The 22,831-nt window shown below is 34.9% G+C and overlaps 1 protein-coding gene across 3 annotated transcripts in view; it reads right to left on the bottom strand.

Moving 5' to 3' along the window:
- CHIC1 (cysteine rich hydrophobic domain 1) overlaps nt 1–22,831 on the bottom strand; it is a 120,622-nt gene that overhangs the window by 80,006 nt on the left and 17,785 nt on the right. For all 3 annotated transcript variants that reach the window (XR_002519436.2, XM_003917891.5, XM_009197817.4), the window contains exon 3: nt 18,582–18,737. Coding sequence is in view for 2 of the 3 variants with exons in the window: in XM_003917891.5 (XP_003917940.1) it covers nt 18,582–18,737 (156 nt within the window). In the remaining variant the exon portion in view is untranslated. The remainder of the gene's footprint in view (nt 1–18,581; nt 18,738–22,831) is intronic.

The raw sequence follows: 22,831 nt of genomic DNA, 5'->3' as shown, positions 1-22,831 counted from the left end.
AAAGGCAGCAGCTCCAGTCAAAGACTTATAGCTAAAACATCTCCCTGGAACAGAGCACCTGGGGGAATGGGCCGCTGTGGGAGCAGCTGCAGCAGACTTAAACATTCCTGTCTGCCAGCTCTGAAAAGAGCAGCAGATCTCCCAGCACAGCGCTCAAGCTCTGCTAAGGGAAAGACTGCCTCCTCAAGTGGGCCCCTGACAACCGTGCTCCTGACTGGAAGACAACTCCCAGGAGTAGTCAAGAGACACTTCATAGAGGGGAGCTCCAGCTGGCATCTGGCAAGTGCCCCTCTGAGACGAACCTTACAGAGAAAGGAGCAGGCAGCAATCTGCTGTTCTGCAGCCTCCGTTGGTGATACCAAAGCAAACAGGGTCTGAAGTGGGCCTTCAGCAAACTTCAGCAGACCTGCAGCAGAGGGCCCTATTAGAAGGAAAACTAACAAACAGAAAGGAATAGCATCAACATCGACAAAAAGGACGTACACAAAAACCTGTTCCAAAGGTCATCAACATCAAAGGCCAAAGGTAGATAAATCCATGAAGATGAGAAAAGAGTGCAAAAAGGCTGAAAATTCCCAAAACCAGAATGTCTCTTCTCCTCCAAAAGATCACAACTCCTCACCAGCAAGGGAGCAAAACTGGACAGAGAATAAGTTTGGCGAATTGACAGAACTAGGCTTCAGAAGGTGGGTAATAACAAACTCTGCTGAGCTAAAGAAGCATATTCTAACCCAATCAAGGAAGCTAAGAACCTTGAAAAAAAATTAGAGGAATTGCTAACTAGAATAACCAGCTAAGAGAAGAAGATGAATGGGCTGATGGAGTTGAAAAACACACCACGAGAACTTCGTGAAGCATGCACAAGTATCAATAGCTGAATCAATTAAGCGGAAGAAAGAATATCAGAGACTGAAGATCAACTTAATGAAATAAAGAATGAAGACATGATTAGAGAAAAGAGAATGAAAAGGAATGAAGAAAGCCTCCAAGAAATACGGGATTATGTAAAAAGAGCAAACCTACATTTGATTGGTGATAGGGAAAATGGAACCAAGTTAAAAAAACACCCTTCAGGATATAAGCCACGAGAACTTACCCAACCTAGCAAGACAGGACAACATTCATATTCAGGAAATACAGAGACCACCACAAAGATACACCTGGAGAAGAGCAACTCCAAGACACATAATCATCAGATTCACCAAGGTTGAAATGAAGAAAAAAATGTTAAGGGCAGCCAGAGAGAAAAGTCGGGTTACCCACAAAGGGATGTCCATCCGACTAACAGCAGATCTCTCGGCAGAAACCCTACAAGCCAGAAGAGAGTGGGGTCCAATATTCAACATTCTTAAAGAAAGGAATTTTCAACCCAGAATTTCATGTCCAGCCAAACTAAGTGAAGGAGAAATAAAATTCTTTACAGACAAGTAAATGCTGAGAGATTCTGTCACCACCAGGCCTGCCTTACAAGAGCTCCTGAAGGAAGCACTAAACATGGAAGCGAAAAATCAGTAACAGCCACTGCAACAACATATCAAATTTTAAAGACCATTGACACTATGAAGAAACTGCATCAACTAATGGGCAAAAAAACCAGATAGCATGATAATGACAGAAGCAAATTCACACATAACAATATTAACCTTAAATGTAAACGGGCTAAATGCCCCAATCAAAAGACACAGACTGGCATATTAGATAAAGAGTAAAGACCCATTCATGTGCTGTATTCAGAAGACCCATCTCATGTGCAAAGACACACACAGTCTCAAAATAAAGGGATGGAGAAATATTTACCAAGTAAATGAAAGGCCAAAAAAAGCAGGAAGTGCAATCTTATTCTCTGATAAAACAGAATTTAAACTGACAAGGATCAAAAAAGACAAAGAAGGGCATTACAAATGGTAAAGGGTTCAATGCAACAACAAGAGCTAACTATCCTATATATATGCACCCAATACAGGAGCGCCCAGATTAATAAAGCAAGTTCTTAGAGACCTACAAAGAAACTTAGACTCCTACACAATAATAGTGGGAGACTTTAACAACACCCCACTGTCAATATTAGACAGATTAACGAGACAGAAAACTAACAAGGATATTCAAGACTTGAATTCAGCTCTGGATCAAGCAGAACTAATAGACATCTACAGAACTCTCCACCCCAAGTCAACAGAATATATATTTTTCTCAGCACCACATCACACCTACTCTAAAATTGACCACATAATTGGAAGTAAAATACTCCTTTGCAAATGCAAAAGAATGGAAATCCAAACAAAACATCTTTCAGACCACAGTGCAATCAAATTAGAACTTAGGATTAACAAACTCACTCAAAACAGCACAACTACATGGAAACTGAACAACCAGCTCCTGAATGACTACTAAGTAAATAACAAAATTAAAGCAGAAATAAATAAGTTCTTTGAAACCAATGACAACAAAGACACGACATACCAGAATATCTGGGACACAACTAAAGCAGTGTTTAGAGGAAAATTTAGAGCACTAAATGCCCACAAGAGAAAGCAGGAAAAATCTAAAATTGATACCCTAAAATCACAATTAAAAGAACTACAGAAACAAGAGCAAACAAATTCAAAAGCTAGCAGAAGACAAGAAATAATTAAGGTCAGAGCAGAACTGAAGGAGATAGAGACACAAAAAACCCTTCAAACAAAACAAAACAAAACAAAAAACCAATGAATCCAGGAGCTGTTTTTTTGAAAAAGTTAACAAAATGGACTACTAGTCAGACTAATAAAAAAGAAAAGAGAGAAGAGGAAAATAGACACATTAACAAATGATAAAAGGGATATCACCACTGATTCCACAGAAACATAAACTACCATCAGAGAATACTATAAACACCTCTATGCAAATAAACTAGAAAATCTCGAAGAAATGGATAAATTCCTGGACACATACACCCTCCCAAGACTAAACCAGGAAGAAGTTGAATCTCTGAATAGACCAATAGCAATTTCAGAAATTCAGGCAGTAATTAACAGCTTACCAACCGAAAAAAGCCTAGGTCCAGACGGATTCACAGCTGAATTCTACTAGAGGTACAAACAGGAGCTGGTACCATTCCTTCTGAAACTATTCCAAACAATAGAAAAAGAAGGACTCCTCCCTAACTCACTTTATGAGGCCAGCACCATCCTGTTAACAAAACCTGGCAGAGACAAAACAAAAAAGAGAAAATTTCAGCCCAATATCCCTGATGAACATCGATGCGAAAATCCTCAATAAAATACTGGCAAATCGAATCCAGCAGCAAATCAAAAAGCTTACCCACCACGATCAAGTCAGTTTCATTCCTGAGATGCAAGGCTAGTTCAACATACACAAATCAATAAACATAATCCATCACATAAACAGAACCATTGACCAAACCCACAAGATTATCTCAATAAATGCAGAAAAGGCCTTTGATAAAATTAAACAACCCTTCATGGTAAAAACTCTCAATAAACTGGGTATTAATGGAACACATCTCAAAATAATAAGAGCTATTTATGACAAACCCACAGCAAATATCATACTGAATGGGCAAAACTGGAAGCATTGCCTTTGAAAAGAAGCACAAGACAAGGATGCCCTCTCTCAACTATTATTCAACATAGTATTGGAAATTCTGGCCAGGGCAATCAGGTAAGAGAAAAAAATAAAGGGTATTCAATCAGGAAGACAGGAAGTCAAATAGTCTCTGTTTCCAGACGACATGATTGTATATTTAGAAAATCCCATCATCTCAGCCCAAAATCTCCTTAAGCTAATTAGCAACATCCGCAAAGTCTCAGGATACGAAATCAATGTGCAAAAATCACAAGCATTCCTATATACCAATAATAGACAAACAGAGAGCCAAATAATGAGTGAACTCCCATTCACAATTGATACAAATAGAAAAAATACTTAGGAATACAACTTACAAGGGACATGAAGGACCTCTTCAAGAAGAACTACAAACCACTGCTCAAGAGAGGACAAAAACAAATGGAAAAACATTCCATGCTCATAAATAGGAAGAATCAATATCGTGGAAATGGCCATACTGCCCAAAGTAATTTATCGATTCAATGATATCCCTATCAAGTGACCATTAACTTCACATAAGTAGAAAAAACTACTTTAAAATTCATATCAAATAAAAAAACAGCCCATATACCCAAGACAACCCTAAGCAAAAAGAACAAAGCTGGAGGCATCATGCTATCTGACTTCAAACTATACTACAAGGCTATAGTAACCAAAACAGCATTGTACTAATACCAAAACAGATATATAGACCAATGGAACAGAACAGAGGCCTTAGAAATAACACCACACATCTACAACCATCTGATCTTTGACAAACCTGCCAGAAACAAGCAATGGGGAAAGGATTCCCTATTTAATAAATAGTGTTGGGAAAACTGGCTAGTCATATGCAGAAAACTGAAACTGAACCCCTTCCTTACACCTTATACAAAATTAACTCAAGATGGAGTAAAGACTTAAATGGAGGACCTAAAACCATAAAAACCCTAGAAGAAAACCTAGGTGATACCATTCAGGAGATAGGCATGGGCAAAGACTTCATGACTGAAACACCAAAACCAATGGCAACAAAAGCCAAAATGGACAATTGAGATCTAATTAAACTAAAGAGCTTCTGCACAGCAAAAAAGTATCATCAGAGTGAACAGGCAACCTACAGATTGGGAGAAAATGTTTGCAATCTATCCAACTGAAAAAGCGCTAATCTTCAGAATCTACAAGAAACTTAAACAAATTTACAAGAAAAAACCAACCCCTACCAAAAAGTGGGTGAAGGATATGAACAGACACTTTTCAAAAGAAGACATTTATGCAGCCAACAAACATGAAAAAAAAAGCTCATCATCACTGATCATTAGAGAAATGCAAATCAAAACCACAATGAGATACCATCTCATGCCAGTTAGAATGGTGATCATTAAAAAGTCAGGAAACAGATGCTGGAGAGGATGTCCAGAAATAGGAACACGTTTACACTGTTGGTGGGAGTGTAAATTAGTTAAACCATTGTGGAAGACAGTGTGGCAATTGCCCAAGGCTCTAGAGCCAGAAATACCATTTGATCCAGTGATCCCATTACTAGGTATATACCCAATGGTTTATAAATCATTCTCCTATAAAGACACATGCACACAAATGTTTACTGCAGCACTATTCACAACAGCAAAGACTTGGAACCAACCCAAATGCCCATGAATGATACTCTGGATAAAGAAAATGTGGCACATATACACCATGGAATACTATGCAGCCATAAAAAAGGATGAGTTCATGTTCTTTGAAGGGACATGGATGAAGCTGGATACCATCATTCTCAGCAAACTAACACAGGAACAGAAAACCAAACACTGCATGTTCTTACTCATAAGTGGGAGTTGAACAATGAGAACACATGGACACAGGGAGGGGAACATCACACACAAGGATCTCTCAGGAGGTGGGGGGCTAGGGGAGGGATAACATTAGGAGAAATACCTAATGTAGATTACAGGTCAATGGGTGCACCAATCCACCATGGCACATATATACCTATGTAACAAACCTGCACATTCTGCACATGTATCCCAAAACTTATAGTGTATATATACAATTACGTTTTACATATAAAATATATAAAAATATGTATTTTAAAAGATATAATGCCGAAGCCCAGGCAAGAAAAGAAAAATAGTTTAACGGGACTTCATCAAAATCAACAATTTTGTGCATCACATGGCACTATTAAGAGAGTGAAAAGACAAACCACAGAACAGTAGAAATTATTTATAAATTATATATTTGATAAGAGATTAACAACAAGATTATATAAAAACACCCACAACTTAAGAACAAATAAACAACCTGGACAAAGGATGTGAACAGACATGTCTTCAAAAAAGATACACAAATGTTCAACAAGCAAATGAAAAGACACTAAATATCACGAATCATGAGGGAAATGTATATCGAAAACACAATGAGACACCATTTTATGCTCATTTGGGTGGCTGTTATAAATAAAATAGAAAATAACACACATTGATGAGGATCTGCATACATCTGAACTCTTCTGCATTGTTGGTAGGAATGTAAAATGGTACAGCTCCCATGGAAAAGACTGTGGTGTGCAGAAGTTCTTTAGTTTAATTACATCCCATTTTTCAATTTTGGCATTTGTTGCAATTGCTTTTGGTATTTTAGTCATGAAGTCTTTGTCCATGCCTATGTTCTGAATGGTATTACCTAGGTTTTCTTCTAGAGTTTTTATGGTTTTGTATCTTACATTTAAATCTTTAATCCATCTTGAGTTAATTTTTGAATTTTTGTGTAAGATATAAGAAAGGGGTCCAGTTTCAGTTTTCTGCATATGGCTAGCTAGTTTTCCTAACACAATTTATTAAATAGGGTATCCTTTCCCCATTGCTTGTTTTTGGCAAGTTTGTCAAAGATCAGATGATTGTAGATGTATGGTATTATTTCTGAGGCCTCTGTTCTCTTCCATTGGCCCATACATCTGTTTTGTACCGTACCAAACTGCTTTGGTTACTGAAGCCTTGTAATATAGTTTGAAGTCAGATAGTGCGATGCCTCCAGCTTTGTTCTTTTTCCTTAGGATTATCTTGACTATACGGGCTCTTTTTAAGTTCTATATGAAATTTAAAGTAGTTTTTTCTAATTCTGTGAAGAAAGTCAATGGTAGCTTGATGGGGATATCATTGAATCTATAAATTACTTTGGGCAGTATGGCTATTTTCACAATATTGATTCTTCTTATCTATGAGCATGGAATGTTTTTCCATTTGTTTGTGTCCTCTCGCATTTCCTTGAGGAGAGGTTTGTAGCTCCCTCTAAAGAGGTCCTTCACATCCCTATTAAGTTTATTCCCTGTGTAGCAACTGTGAATGGGAGTTTGCTCGTGATTTGGTTCTCTGTTTGTCTATTACTGGTGTATAGGAATGCTTGTGATTTTTGCATGTTGATTTTGTATCCTGAGACTTTGCTGAAGTTCCTTATCAGCTTAAGAAGTTTAACCATCATCAGAGTGAACAGGGAATCTACAGAATGGGAGAAAATTTTTGCAATGTATCCATCGGACAAAGGGCTAATATCCAGAATCTACAAGGAACTTAAACGAATTTGCAAGAAAAAAACAACCCCATCAAAAAGTGGGCAAAGGATATGAACAGACACTTCTCGAAAGAAGACATTCTTGTGGCCAACAAACATATGAAAAAAAGCTCATCATTACTGGTCATTAGAGAAATGCAAATCAAAACCACAATAAGATACCATCTCACTCCAGTTAGAAAGGCGATTATTAAAAAGGAAACAAAAGATGCTGGAGAGGATGTCCAGAAATAGGAACACTTTTACACTGATGGTGGGAGTATAAATTAGTTCAACCATTGTGGAAGATAGTGTGGCGATTCCTCAGGGATCTAGAACTAGAAATACCATTTGACCCAGCAATCTCATTACTGGGTATATACCAAAAGAATTATAAATCATTCTACTACAAAGACACACGCACCTGTAGGTTTACTGCAGCACTAGTCACTACAGCAAAGACTTAAAACCAACCTAAATGCCCATCAATATTAGACTGGATAAAGAAAATGTGGTACATATACACTCCGGAATACTATGCAGCCATAAAAAAGGATGAGTTCATGTCCTTTGCAGAGACATGGGTGAAGCTGGAAACCATCATTCTCAGCAAACTAACACAGGAATGGAAAACCAAACACTGCATGTTCTCACTCATAAGTGGGAGTTGAGCAATGAGAACATATGGGCAGAGGGAGGGGTACATCACACAACGGGGCCTGTTGGGGAGTGGGAGTAAAGGGGAGGGATAGCATTAGGACAAATACCCAATGTAGATGATGGGTTGATGGGTGCAGCAAACCACCATGGCACATGTAACACACCTGCACGTTCTGCCCATGTATCCCAGAACTTCAATATAATTAAAAAAAAAAAAAAAGAAAAGGTTATGGTGGTTCCTCAAAAAGCAAAACAGTTGCCATATGACCAGAATTGTACTCCTAGATATATACCCAAAGGAACTGAAATCAAAGACTCAGGCACTTGTACAGTAATGTTTACTACAGCATTATTCCCAATAGCCAAAAGGTGGAAACAACTCAAGTGTCCATCAATAAATAAGTGGCTAGACAAAACTATGATATTTACACAAAATAGAATGCTATTAAGCCATAAAAGGGAATGAAATTCTGAAATATGAAATGGATTAACTCTGAAGACTTTACGGTATGTGAAATAAGCTGAATCTAAAAGAAAAAATGTGGCATTATTTCACTTACATGAGGTATCTAGAATAGGCAAATTTGTAGAGACAGAAAGATTAGAAGTTAGCAGAGTATGAAGAAAGGAAGAATTGAGAAGTTATTACTTAATGGCTACAGAGTTCCTGTTTGGGGTAATGAAAAAAAAAAACTGGAAATCGGTAGTGGTAATGGTTCCACAACAGTATAAATGTAATTGAGGCCTCCAAGTTACGTACTTGAAATGCATACGCATTGAAATACAAAAAAGACACACTACTGAGTAAAATCCTATCTGCTGGCCCTTACATTTAAACTCTATCTACTGGATTGCAACCTGAATTATACCAGCAAACAAAAATAAATTCCTTCAGCATGCAATGCCTATGAAATCCAATGCAGAAAACTAAGGAACCCATATAGAACCATGGCACTCTGAAAGTACTCAAAAAGAAAGTGGGTGGATCGACTGAGGTCAGGAGTTCAAGACCAGCCTGGGCCACATGGTGAAACCCTATCCCTACACAAATACAAAAATTAGCCGGGCGTGATGGCAGGTGCCTGTAATCCCAGCTACTCGACAGGCTGAGGCAGAAGAATTGCTTGAACACAGGAGGTAGAGATTGCAGTGAGCTGAGATCATGACTTTGCACTCCAACCTGGGTGAATGAGCGAGACTCTGCCTCAAAAAAACAAAACAAAACAAAACAAAACAAAGGAAAGCATCTGTATACAACATTTGTCAAAACTTCAAGAGAAAAAAAAAAACCCTGTAAAATAAAAAGGTCCCATCCAAATAACAGCAATTTCAAAATGAGAAACACAAGAACCCTCAGAGCAGAAAAAAAAAATCAATGCAATAATTCCAGCAATTCAAAAAGTCAGTGTGTTTACTTACCTACCAATGATTGCACTATGTCCCCAGCAATGGATTCTAAACAGTTTTGAATGTCTGAAATGACATAGAATTCAGAATCTGGATGGCAAAGAAGTTCAAAGAGATTCAAGAAAAAGTTGAAGTCCAAACCAAGGAAGCCAGTAAAATTATCCAAACGTTGAAAGATGACCTGATCATATTTAAAAAAAAAACCAAACTGAACTTCTGGAATTGAAAAATTCACTACAGGAATTTCAACATAAAATTAGAAGCATTAACAAGATTATATCAAACTCAAGGAAGAGTTTCAAAGATTGAAGACTGGTGTTTTGAATCAAGACAGTCAGACAAAAGTAAAGAAAACAGAATTATAAAAAAGGAACAAAGTCTCTGAGAAATAGGGAGTTATGTAGATAGACCAAACCTATGACATATTAGGACTCCTGAGACAGAAGGAGACAGAGTAAGCAACATGGAAAACATATCTGAGGATACAGTTCATGAACATTTCCCTAATCTTGCTAGAGGTTGATATGCAAATTCAAGAAATTCAGAGAACCTCTCCATGATACTATATAAGACAATCATCCACAAAACACAAAATCTCTAGGATGCAGCAAAAGCAGCATGAAGAGGAAAGTTTAGAGTGCCAAATGCCCACATTCAAAACTTAGAAGGATCTCAAATTATCAATCTAACATTGCACCTAGAGGAACTAGAAAAACAAAAACAAACTAACAAAGCTAGCAGAAGAAAACAAAAATCAGAGGAGCACTGAAAAGAACTGAGACCCAAAATCCATACAAAGGGTCAATGAAACCAAAAGTTGGATTTTTGAAAGGATAAACAAGATCTGTAGATTGACAGCTAAATTAACAAAGAAAAATGAGAGATGATCCAAATAAGCACAATGAGAAATGACAAAGGAGACATTACAACCAATCTCACAGAAACATAAAGATCTTCAGACACTATTATGAACACCTCTATGCATACTAATTAGAACATCTAGAGGAAATGAATGAATTTCTGCAAACACACAGGCTCCCAAGATTGAATCAGGAAAAAAAAATGGAAACCCTGAACAGAACAATAACATGTTCCAAAATTGAAACAGCAATTAAAAACCTACCAATGAAGAAAAACCGTAAACTAGATGGATTCACAGCTGAATTCTACCAGACATAAGAAGAGCTATTACCAATCGTACTGAAATTATTCCAAAAAATAGAAGAGAGACTCCTCCTTAATTCGTCCTCTAAACCAGCATCATCCTGATACCAAAATATGGCAAAGAAACAATGAAAAAAAACTTCAGACCAACATCCCTGATGAATGTAGATGCAAAAATCCCCAACAAATACTAGCAATCTGAATCCAGCAGCACATCAAAAAATTAATTCTCCACAATCAAGTAGGCTTTAATCCTAGGATGCAAGGTTGGTTCAACATATGCGGATCAGTAAATGTGATTCACCACATAAACAGGACTAAAAACAAAGACCATATAATCTTGTCAACAGACAGAGAAAAAGCTTTTGATAAAATCCAACTTCACTTCATAAAAACTCTTAACAAACTAGCCATCAAAGGAATATATCTCAAAATAGTTAAGAGACATCTATGGCAAACCCATAGCTAACATCATATAGAACAGGCAAAAGCTGGAACCATTTCCCAGCTTTTTTGAGAACTGGAACAAGAAAAGGATACTCACTCCCACCACTCCTATTCAACACAGTACTGGAAGTCCTAGACAGAACAATCAGTCAAGAGAGAAAAAAAAAGGCACATAAATAGGTAAAAAAGTGAAACTACCTCTTTTTGCTGATGGTATCATTCTACACCTAGAAAACCCAAAAGACTCTGCCAAAAGGCTCCTTGAACTCATTTAAAAAAAGTCAGTAAAGTTTCAGAATACAAAATCACAATATTTTGTGATTATTGAAAAAATGATTCTAAAGTTTTCTTTAGTTTATATGGAAAAGTAAAAGATCCATAATAGTCAACACAATATTTAAGGAGAACAAAGAGGACTGATACTACTTGACCTCATGACTTACTATAAAGCTACAGTAATCAAGACAGTGTGGAATTGATGAAAGAACTGATTAGTTATTCAGTGGAACAGAATAGAGAAGCCAGAAACAGACCTCTGACAAAAAGGTTATTCAATGGAAATTGTTGTCTTTTCAACAGATGGTGCTGGTACAACTGGACATCAACATGCAAGGAAAACTGAATGTATTCACATACCTTACACCTTTTACAAATGCCAAACTCTTAAAATTCCTAGAATATAACACACAACAAAATCTAGGTGACCTTGGGTTTGGCAATAAATTCTTATATGCAACACCAGAAAGCAAGATGCATAAAAGAAAACATTAATAAGTTGAAATTCATTAAAATTAAAATGTTCCACTCTACAAAATACACTATTAAGAGAGTAAAAAGACAAACCACAGGCTGAGAGAAAATATTTGCAAAACACATACTTTGTAGAAGACTGGTATCCAAAGTATACAAATAACTCTCTAACAACTCAACAATAATAACATAAACATCCCAATGAAAAAGTGTGCATAGGCTCCTCAGTCCTCACCCCACTAGAGTCTCCTCCAGAAACTGGTGGGTGAGGGAATTTGGAGGCCACTAAGCCCTCTTTTCCTTCAGGAACCATCCTGTACCCATGCCACTACAAAAAGGGGGGTCACAGGCCTGATCAGAAACCTCTTCAAAGAAGATACATAGAAGAAAAATAAGCTTGTAAAAAGCTGCTCAATATCATATGACTATGCAGAATTAGAAATTAAAACAATAGTGAGATATCACTACCTACGTTTTAGAATGGCCAAAATCCACAATACTGACAACACCAAACGTTGATGAAGATGCAGAACAATAGGAAGTCTTATTCATTGCTGGTGGGAATACAAAATGGCACAGCGACTTTGCAAGACAGTTTGGCAGTTTCTTACAAAACTAAACATACTCTTACCATATGATCCAGCAATCATCAAATGAGTTCAAAACTGCCCACTCAAAAACCTGTACTTGAATGTTTATAACAGTCTTATTTATGAGTGCCAAACCTTGGAAGCAACCAAGAAATCCTTCAACAGGTGAATAGATAAACTGTGGCAAATCCCAAAAATGGAATATTATTCAGTGACAAAAAGAAATTAGCTATCAAGCCAGAAAAAGACATGGAGGAACCTTAAATGCATATTGGTAAGTGAAAGAAATCAATATTAATATATTCTATATAATTCCAACTTATATGACATTCTGGAAAAGGCAAACCTATGGAGACAATAAAATGTTAGGTGATTGCTCAGGATATGAGGGTGGGATGAAATAGGTGTAGCATAAAGGAGTTTTAGGGCAGTGAAACTGCTATTCTGTATGATACTGTGATGATGGAAAAATATCATTATACACTTGCCAAAATCCATAGGATGTAGAACACAAAGAGTGAAGCCTAATGTAAACCATGGACTTTAGTTAATTATAAGATACCAACATTGGCTCACCAACTGTAACAACTGTACCACACTAATGTAAGATCTCAATAGTAGAGCAAATCAGGGTCTATGGAATCTGTGCTTTTTGCTCATTTTTTTTTCCTGTAAACCTAAAATTGATTTTAAAAATCTATTAATTAAAAATTGCATATTAAAAAGTGAAGACAAAATAAAGATATTCTTAAATAAAAACTGAGAGTATCTGTGGCCTGCAGACCCAGTTTATGTGAAATACTAAAGGAAGTTCTTCAGGCTGGCATCAAGTGACACCAGATATTAATTGGAATCTGCACATAGAAAAAAAACATTTCAAGAAGCCAAATAAATTCCAAGTAGGATAAATTCAAAGTGAACCATACCAAGATAAAGTATAATTAAACTGTTGAAAGTAAAAAACAAAGAGGGAAATCTTGAAATCAGTAAGAAAGAAGTGACTTGTTAAGTACAAGAGATTCTTCATAAGATTAACAGTTATTTTCACATCAGAAACCTGAAGGTCAGAGGCAATGGGATGGCATATAGTATTTAAAGTGCAGAAATTACAAAACAAACAAGCAAGTTCTGTCAACCAAAAATTCTATACCGAGCAAAATTATTCTTCCTAAAAAAAAAAAAAAAAAAAAAAAAAAAGAAATGAAGAAATTCCCAGACAATCAAGGGCTGAGGGAGTTCATCACTATTAGGACAGCTTTTTAATAAGTTCTAAAGAGAGATCCTTAGGCTGAAATGAAAAGACACTAGACAATAACTTGAGGCATATGATAAAACAAAGAGAAATGGTAAAGGTAATTGCACAAATATATTTAAAAGCCAATATTGTATTTTGGGGTTGGAACTCTTTTTACTGCATGATTAAGAGAAAATGATAATCATAAATCTGTTAATGGACACACAATACATAACATATAATTTGTGATAACAACAACATAAAATGGGAGGTATGGATATATATAGCAGTAGAATTTACATACTATTAAAGCTAAGGTAATATTAACTCAAACTAGTGTTTTATAAGTTGTTAATTGTAACAACTAAGAAAATAACTTGAAAAGATACAGAAAAGGAAATAAGGTACACAGTACACTAAAAAACCTCAATTAAACATAAAATAAATAAGTAATGAAGGAATTGAGGAACAAAAAAACATACAACATGGAAAACAAATGAGCAAAATAGCACAAGTCCTTCCTTATGTGTTATGGGCTGAATTATATTCCCTCAAAATTCATACATTGAAATCACAACTCCTAGTATCTCAGAATGCGAGTAAGCAATGTACCTTCACTGAGGGCAGTAAATGCCTACATTAAGAAAGAAGAATGATCTCAAATCAATAACCTAAATTTAGACCTTATGGAACTAAAAAGAGCAAACTAAACCCAAACATAGCAGAAGAAAGGAAAAAACAGAGTGGAGAGAAATGAAATACAGAATAGAACAATAGAGAAAATGAACAAGTCCAAAAGTTTTTTCTTTGAAAAGAAATTTGACAAACTTTCAGCTACAAGGATTAAGACAAAAAAGAAGACTGAGATGACTAGAATCAGAAATGAAAATAGGGACATTACATATCACTCTTACAGTAATTTAGAAAAAAATTAGAAGAGAATACTAAAAATAATTATAGGCCAACAAACTAGACAACCTAGATGAAATGAACAAACTCCCAGAATTGACTCAAGTAGAAATAGAAAACCTGAATAGACCTATAACAAGTAAATATTGAATGTGTAATCAAAAACCTATCAAGAAAAAAAAAATCCCAAGATCAGATGGTGTCACTGTTAGGTATATGTCCAAAAGAAAGAAAATTCTCCCAAATATTTAAAAGAAGAATACCAATCCTTCTTAAACTTTTGTAAAATACAGAAGAGAGGGAAACACTTCTTAACTTCCTAACTGAGGGGAAGGAAAATGAGAAATGGCTGCTTAATGGATATGGGATTTTCCTTGCAGGTGATAAAAAATTTCTGAAACTAGATAGTGGATGGTTGCATAATACTGTCAATGTAGTTAATGCCACTGAATTATACACTTTAGTTAAAAATGCAAATTTTACGTCATGTGTATTTTTTCACAAAAAACCATTATGCTCAGTTTTAAAAGCCCTGAAAGAGTACATATTGTATAAAATGTTCAAAAATGTGAATATAAGAGAGAAGGTAGACCAGTGGTTGTTTAGGGCTGGAAGGATTGGAGGGAAATTGGGAGTGACTAAAAGTGGTCACAAGGTTTACTCTTAGGATGATGGAAATGTTCTACAATTAGATTATGGTGATAGTTACACAACTCTGTAAGTACATTAACATTCAATGAATTGTTCTCTTAATATGAGTTAACTTTATGTTCTGTAAATTATTTCTCAATAAATTATTTTGTAAGTAACATGGCTGACTCTCAAGCTGACCAGAAAAGTATCAAAGTTAGCTTAATACCAATCACTGTACTTCTCCAGAGCAGATACAAATCCTACATTCAATACAATTAGCTAGTAAAGCTAACAAAAAAGAAAGCAAACTTATCAGCTTTTAGTATTAATATGCCATAAACATCATTTTCTTATATACGGCTCAAATGACTCAATGTTGACACATAAATTAAAGGTTCAAAGATAGTAAGGAAAAGGCAGTCTATGACCAAGTTATAATACTCAATGCACTTGCTTTATGCATGTTGTCTTTGACCAAGAGCACAAAACGTATTTTATGTAAGACCTAAATTACACATAGATTACATGTAATTTGCTTAATTCTTGGCAGAACTATTTGTCTCTCATTGCAAAGACTGATTTTCTTTTCCAAATGGCATAATGTATGGATGGGGCATTTGTTTCTATCATATGCTTTTCCTTCTTTTTATAATTAGCTACAAAAACACAGAATCAATCAGGACAGTGAATTACAACCTCTATCTCCTGAAACATCATATTCATGTCATGAGTCAGAAAGTAGTCCTTTCCTCTGACCATCTCTCTCAATTTAATAAGTATTAAAGCAAAAAAGGAAAGGATAAAAGTAATTTCAAATTTTGAGTGACAGCACGACTGGGGCTGAAACTGACTATGATACCACAGTTGGTTCAGTGATAGATAGAAGAACAGGTAAATGAAAAGCCTCATTTCATGTATCATGTAGCTGTGAAATCCCACCAGAGCCAAGAGAGATTAGGGGGAACTCAAGGCACTCTGACCTATATTTCTTTTCTTTATCATCTAATTTGCTAGAGAAAATTCCCATGAATTATACTGCCAAAAAAATTATAAGGCAGACCATCTACATAAAAATTCTTGTCTTGGAAACATTTTCAATAATTGGCTAACATAGCATCTTCATTATTATTTCCATTTTATTTTGTGAGCAAACAGAGATATGACTTCGATAAAGCTAGATACCCAATTAGAGATGGCTATAGCAAGATGTCAAACAACAGCCCATAGGCCAGATCTGGCTTGCTGCCTGTTTTTGTAAATAAAGTTTTATGAGAACACAGTAATGTTCACTCACTTACATATGGTTATGGCTGTTTACATGTGACAATGCCATAGTTAAGTGGTTGCAACAGAGACCTCTGGCCCACAAAGACTAAAATATTTACTATTTGGTTTTCTATTCACTGCTAAAGAATTAAAATTCAGTGGGTTGTTTATTATACAACTTATGTGAACATTTCTTGTCTCAGGACTAGTCAATTTGATGTAAGAAACACGATGTAGTCAAGAGAATGCAGTGTTAAAGACAAAAACAAAAACAAAATAAAGCAAGGATTATTTTTGTGGCTGGGCTATTTGCCATGTGACTCTGAGAAAGTCACTTCACCTCTCTGGATTTATGCCCACACCGGTAAAATAAGGGATGTGAACTATACGAATGCAAATCATCCTTCCAATTAAACTATTGTAGTCTATTCAACTTATTTTACAGATTAGAAAATCAGTAGTGAATGTATAAAAATTCTTAATTATATTTTATATTTTTTCATGTAGACAGACATCTTTGAGTTGCTTTAAATTTCATCATAAAACCATGTTAAAAGTAACTAGTAGTATCTCAATTTTATAGGTGAGAAAACTTGAGGCTACAGAAAGAACAGTGACTTGCCCAAGGTTACCAGCATGTTCTTAACGTTTTGCGGTCTAGTATAGTGTTGACAACATGGCACATACAAAATCAGAGGCCGTGAACTATAACGCTTACACAGCAAGGCAGACAATGTAAACTATCGGTGGTTTCTAAGATGAACCAGAGAATGTATGTTCTGCTTAAAGGAAGCAGCCACCACTCAGAGCCAACTGCTGACATATAGCCATGTGGGTCCAGTATTGCCAGATCTTTAGATTTTACAAGAGGCTGGATATCATGAATTTTAAATATTCCAATGTTTAAATGCTGGTAAACTGTTTAAAATGTTTAAAAACAGAGTGGGCTGTATTTGGCTCATGGATGACATTTTTTTAAATGGACAGATTTGCGAACTAGAATATACTGATGCCTCAACTTCACTATGAGCTTTTAATTATCCAAAGTAATGGAGGATAGCAGAGATCAGAGCATCAGTATTATCTTAGTTTCCATTGAATATTTTATTCAAAGTATTGATAGTAAAATCAAGTAATTGAAAAAAAATGTTTCTCCTTATTTCAGGCCTTCTGGTGAAGGTATTAACAAATAGACAAAGTGTAAACAGGTCATCAGAAGAAGGGACAGTCCTGGATAATACAGAAACCAAAAAAAAAAAAAAAATCTGTTCTTAAGTAATTGAGATTAGCTGTATTTACATGAGGGGAAATTCAAACATGATTAATTCATACTGAGGCTTTAAAAATAACAGGGATGGGTAGGAGCTACTGATTTAGCTTTTAAAAGTAAGATATGACAATTAAGAAAAGGAATTTATGCTATCAGCTTTTTTTTTAATTTATAGAAAACCATTTGAGAATACTGTATCTGCTTTGACAAACAATAAACTAAGCAATGTTTCAAGTGAAGCTCTGACCTACTTGTGACTGCCAACAGAATCAATAAAATGCTTAACTTTTCCATTCAAAAAGTCATAGAGTTGGCAATATTTCATTATTTGTCTTTTTGAAGTAAACATTAAACCAGGCAAGAAAAGAATGGAGATGATAAAATAATGAGTGCTTCTTGGGAATATTTTTGGCTTTAATAAAATAACTGCACCACTAATTATTCTTCCACAAGGCACTATAATTTTGAATCTGATTTCGTTGGCAACTTATTATATAAAAGTTTAAATGAAATCATTCATGCAGTACTAGGAAAAATACTTTAGGTAAAATGAATTAATTTTCCTCATTGGCTTCAATTAAAATGTTTTAAAGGTCTCTTCCCACCAGAGGAAAAAATTCACAAAAACTAAAGTGAAATTTTAAAGAAGACAAGATTAAGAGAGTACTCTTAAATCTATGACATAAGTAGTAACGCTATGCTAGCATGTTATTGTAACATGTTTAAAACTAAGGATTTGCCCTGCAAACTTTGTAGGTTACTCTCACTTTTGCCTTTCTTCAGATCAGAAGCTCTCCTTTATACCTATAACTTGGAAATACCTTAAGTCACAGCATCAAGTATTTTGAAAAGAATAAGTAGCCCACTTACATTTATAATTACTTAGTATTTAACTTATACTGCATTTATGTGAAATGATGGGAACCCATGTTAAATGGTAAAAGTTGGACAAATAACAATGTGTCTGTTCCCAAGTTTCCTTATCTCTAAAAAAAAGATAGCATTGTTACAAGAATTAAATAAATTGTGTAAAGTACTTGAAAAGAGTTCATAGCACATAGTAAGTTTTTGTAAATGTTAGTTGTTATTATTACTATACAATAAAACAGTTACTCACTCTTTTGTTGAGACAAATAACAGGCCATAGGCTGCAACCCAGTGTGCAACAGCAGCAGAGACAACCACACAGCAGCCATTTCACATTGACCGGGAGAGCCTTTTTCAAACATGCATTCACACGGCCAATGCTGGTCTTAAATTCTTCTGGGGCCACCTACAAGAGGGTATAATCTTTAACAGTTTGTGGGCAGCTTTTCACTATCTCTAAATCTAAGAAAAACGTTTATTACAAATAATTTGAGGAATCACAAATATCTAAATAGATATATTCCCCATAAATATGTTCACACACTCTAGGGTGCCACTGAAAAGCACAACAATATAATTTCATGTTCATAGAACTTAGCCTGATGTTGAAAAACAATCTTCCAAAATGACCACCAATAAAATGACTGCAATAAACTTGACAGAAAAGGATAACATTCAAGCTGTTTTCTTACCAAATATTCTCATTATCAAGGCAGTATAATTGATAGTCTCTAGTCATTATGAGTAAAAGCTGGGTAAGACTAGAAGCATAACACAACAATAAAAACTCAAATACTACTAGAGGAAATGCAATTAAAATTAGACCTTGGCAATATTCCTAGATTACTTTGAAAAAGGCAACTCTCAAACCCTTATTCCCTGGCAAATTTGCAATATAACAATTTTAACATTAGCCACTGTTAGTTACACTAACAAAAGACAATGCCTAGTGATTGCATTCAAAATGGCCTGTTAATATTCACTATAAAATGGACTCAGAACTGCTGTAAATTTTCAAAGTTGAAAGGTCTTCAAATACACAAGTTTAATATTTCTAGTTACTACCTCCTTTCCTGGAAGTGGCTGCTTGTGCTTCTCTGTAAACAAGGACAAAGTCAGTTCAAAGGCATGCACATGACTGGAATAATTAGATTTATACCAAAAATTCTGCTTGAAGGTTATACAATTCAAACGTACACTAAAAATACTTTGCTTTCAGTGAAATCACATTTCTGGATTACAAAAATGATTCTCTTTCATTTAGAAAGCTGTCAGACTATAAAGTTTACGAAAGAACTTTTAGCATCTGGCTATAAAAGCAAAAATTATGCAATTGTTAGGAAAAGTAAGGTACTATAAAATAAAAACCACATTAGCAGGTTAGGAATCAAAAATATAGAGCTTTACTACCACTATTCCAAATAAAAATTATACTTGAGGAATCAATGTATTACATTTTTGTCTCTTAATCAACACTACAAAACATATACCTATTAGCAAATGTTATAAAAATACATGATCACAGAATTCAGCACTAAAGTAAGCTAAACATTAAGAATATAAGTTTTATTAGAAGCTTTATTAGAATTGTTCATGTCACTCAATAAGGTTAATTGCTTAGCCCATGAATCTGATTTTCTTACTAATATGTTAACAAACAATAGTTGTGAAATTATAACGCTCAAAACTTTGTTTACACGGAGCAAGTAAACTAATTTCATTCTCCATCTAGACTGTCAGCAACATGATATAAAGACAATCATTGTGTGCAAAGAATTCCAATTAAATGGCAAAATTTCCAAGTAAATATGAAAACAAATTCAGAGAGCCTTGCCTTATAATTGAAATTAGAAAACACTAACAAAAACAAACAGTGCACTAAGCACACTAAGACAAACTAAAAACACTGAAAAACAGATCAAGAGACTTGAATTATAGTTACTTATTAGCTATGAAAAATCCAGCCAAAATAATTTAATTTTCTGAGTTTCAGTTTCCCACTGATAAAACGAGAATAATAATCTTCGTTTTATATATGTCACAGAAAATGTAAATTAATCCTTGGAAGTAACCTCCTGACCGAAATGCTTTGAAAAAGAAAGTCCATGAATCATGTCTCTGAGAAGGTTTGGAGAAAGAAAAGAAACAGCTGTCTTTTGTATGAAATCTCACCTGAAAGCAATGGGTTTACTCAAGTAACTATTAATATTCCATAGTTTTCCTATATATTATAAACAAAAGCATAATTTGTTTATAATCTGCTGCACGTTAAACTCAGATTCAATGCTCTTTAATTCTTCAGCAAAACAAAAACAAAAACAAAAACAAAAAAGCTCTTCTTTCTAAAAACAAGGTACCAAGTTTCTATCTTGAGATTTACCTCTCCAACAGCAATATTCAACTTCTTTTCTCCTAGGGAATCACTGAGCAACCAAATAGAAGTTAAAATAAAGAAAAAATATGTACATATTTAGCTTTAATCTATATTACATTACTGTCAACTCTCTTTAAGTTATGTATCCAGAATATGTTTTTTAAACATGGTAAATTTTGATATAAACTCATGCAAATCATAAAATTATTAAATCTGTCCATTTACAAATTTAAATGTTTGTAACTGGAATTTACATTTTTATTTAAAAAGTAAGTACAAACACAGATGTTAAAAAATAAAACTAAAAGGTGCAGAAATGAGTCAGTCCAAAAGAAAAAAAAAAGGTCGGGCTGGCTCAAGCCTGTAATCCCAGCACTTTGGGAGGCCGACGGTGGATCAATGAGGTCAGAAGATCGGAGACCATCCTGGCTTAACACGGTGAAACCCCGGCTCCTTAATACTAAAAAAAATACAAAAAAACTACTGGCGAAAGATGGCGGGCTCGTAGTCCCAGTTACTTGTGAGCTGAGGCAGGAGAATGGCTGCAGAAACTGGAGGCGGAGCTTGCAGCGAGCTGAGATCCGCCACCGCACTCCAGTCTGGTGACAGAGCTGGTATCCGCCCCAAAAAAAAAAAAAGAAAAAAAAATTGTTTATAAGGAGCCTTAGAAAAGAAAGCTCCACTTCTACCAGGGATGAATAGTGTTAGAAGACTGAGAGAGACAAAAGCTAGAGAATAAAAGAGGGAAGAGAAAACTGGCTTTTTATTTCAAACATTGTGAATAAAATAAATTGTATGCTGAGGTATATAAAATTTGTTATAAAATTTGCCTTTTATTATATGCTTCTGGAATTGAAAACAAAACATTAACTAAATATGTGGTCATTTTCCTTTCCCGCCAACACTTTCTTCTTTTTAACATTTAATAGTCTCAATTTCTATTTTCTTACCATGGACAAATTAAAAACTAAAATATTCAAGTTACTAAAAATGAGAATTCAAATGTTTTGAGGTCATAAGACAAATATATTGAAAAGAAAAGCTTTTACTAGAGTTTCAAACAATAAACTAACATCTGCATTTTGACTTTAAAAGGAGGACAGGATTGCCTTTGAAAGAAATCTGTATTTGAGTAACAGTAAAAGTCATAAAACAGAGCTAAAGACATAAGAAGTGAGAATTAGTTTACTCAATTTTAAACAACGTGAAAGAAATGTTTAGTTAACTGTGTAGAATCAGGTTAACATTTTACTCATTTACTTTCATATAATTGAGTATCTCTAGCAATGAAGGTTAGATAGTAGAAGACCCTTACTTTCTAACTGAACAGTAGGTTGTAAAGAAACATTTCATTTCTTTTGGCTTTCTTGGAATGAAAAAAGAAAACCACACCATAAAGGTGGGGTAAAGGGTCATAATATTTTATAACAGGATGCAAGAGACTCTGTAAACAGAAGAAACTCTAAGGAAACCCCAGCAGGTCTGATCTGCTTCCTTCAATCATGGGGAACACAATCCTATCAATCAGGTGTCATACTGTATCACAATAGTAAAGGTGGATTTTTATTGCTTACAATCCCCAAACACTGCACACTAGTCTCCCTATAACAAGGTTTAATTGTTTCAAGCTGAGGGCCAAAAGCTTTACTTTCTTTTCTAAATTTCTGTGGTTCTTTTATTTTCTGGTCACTAGAATCTGTGTGTATACATCTGCTTGATATGAAATACGGAAAACAATCTTTTCTGCACTTAAAATAAAAGGTTATCTTTTTGTTTGCACTAAAAGCATTAACACATAAGAAGCAAAAAATTAAAATTGAGCCACAGAGCTCGTCAAAATTGTTTTTTGAGGTTTTCAGACTTCCCTCTGCAATTTTGCTTAGCTCAGGCAGGCATAAAAACTATTTAGAATTGCATTCATATCGGAAGACTGATTTTGGATTTCGTAAAAGGTAGACTTTTTTTCTACTTTAGCTGTCACGGTTATTCATTTAAAAATATTTTAATGTAAGAGCCGTTAAGTCTCGAATTTAGACCTTTTTTCTTTTATTTTTTTCCTCAGATACACATGAATAATGTTTGTCTTTTCTCTCCAGTTATTTGAGAAGCATTTTGATAATGCAAAG

This window comes from Papio anubis, chromosome X, assembly GCF_008728515.1.
Source record: "Papio anubis isolate 15944 chromosome X, Panubis1.0, whole genome shotgun sequence".
In the NCBI taxonomy this organism is placed as follows: Eukaryota; Metazoa; Chordata; class Mammalia; order Primates; family Cercopithecidae; genus Papio; species Papio anubis.
This window is presented reverse-complemented; position numbering and strand designations above follow the sequence as displayed.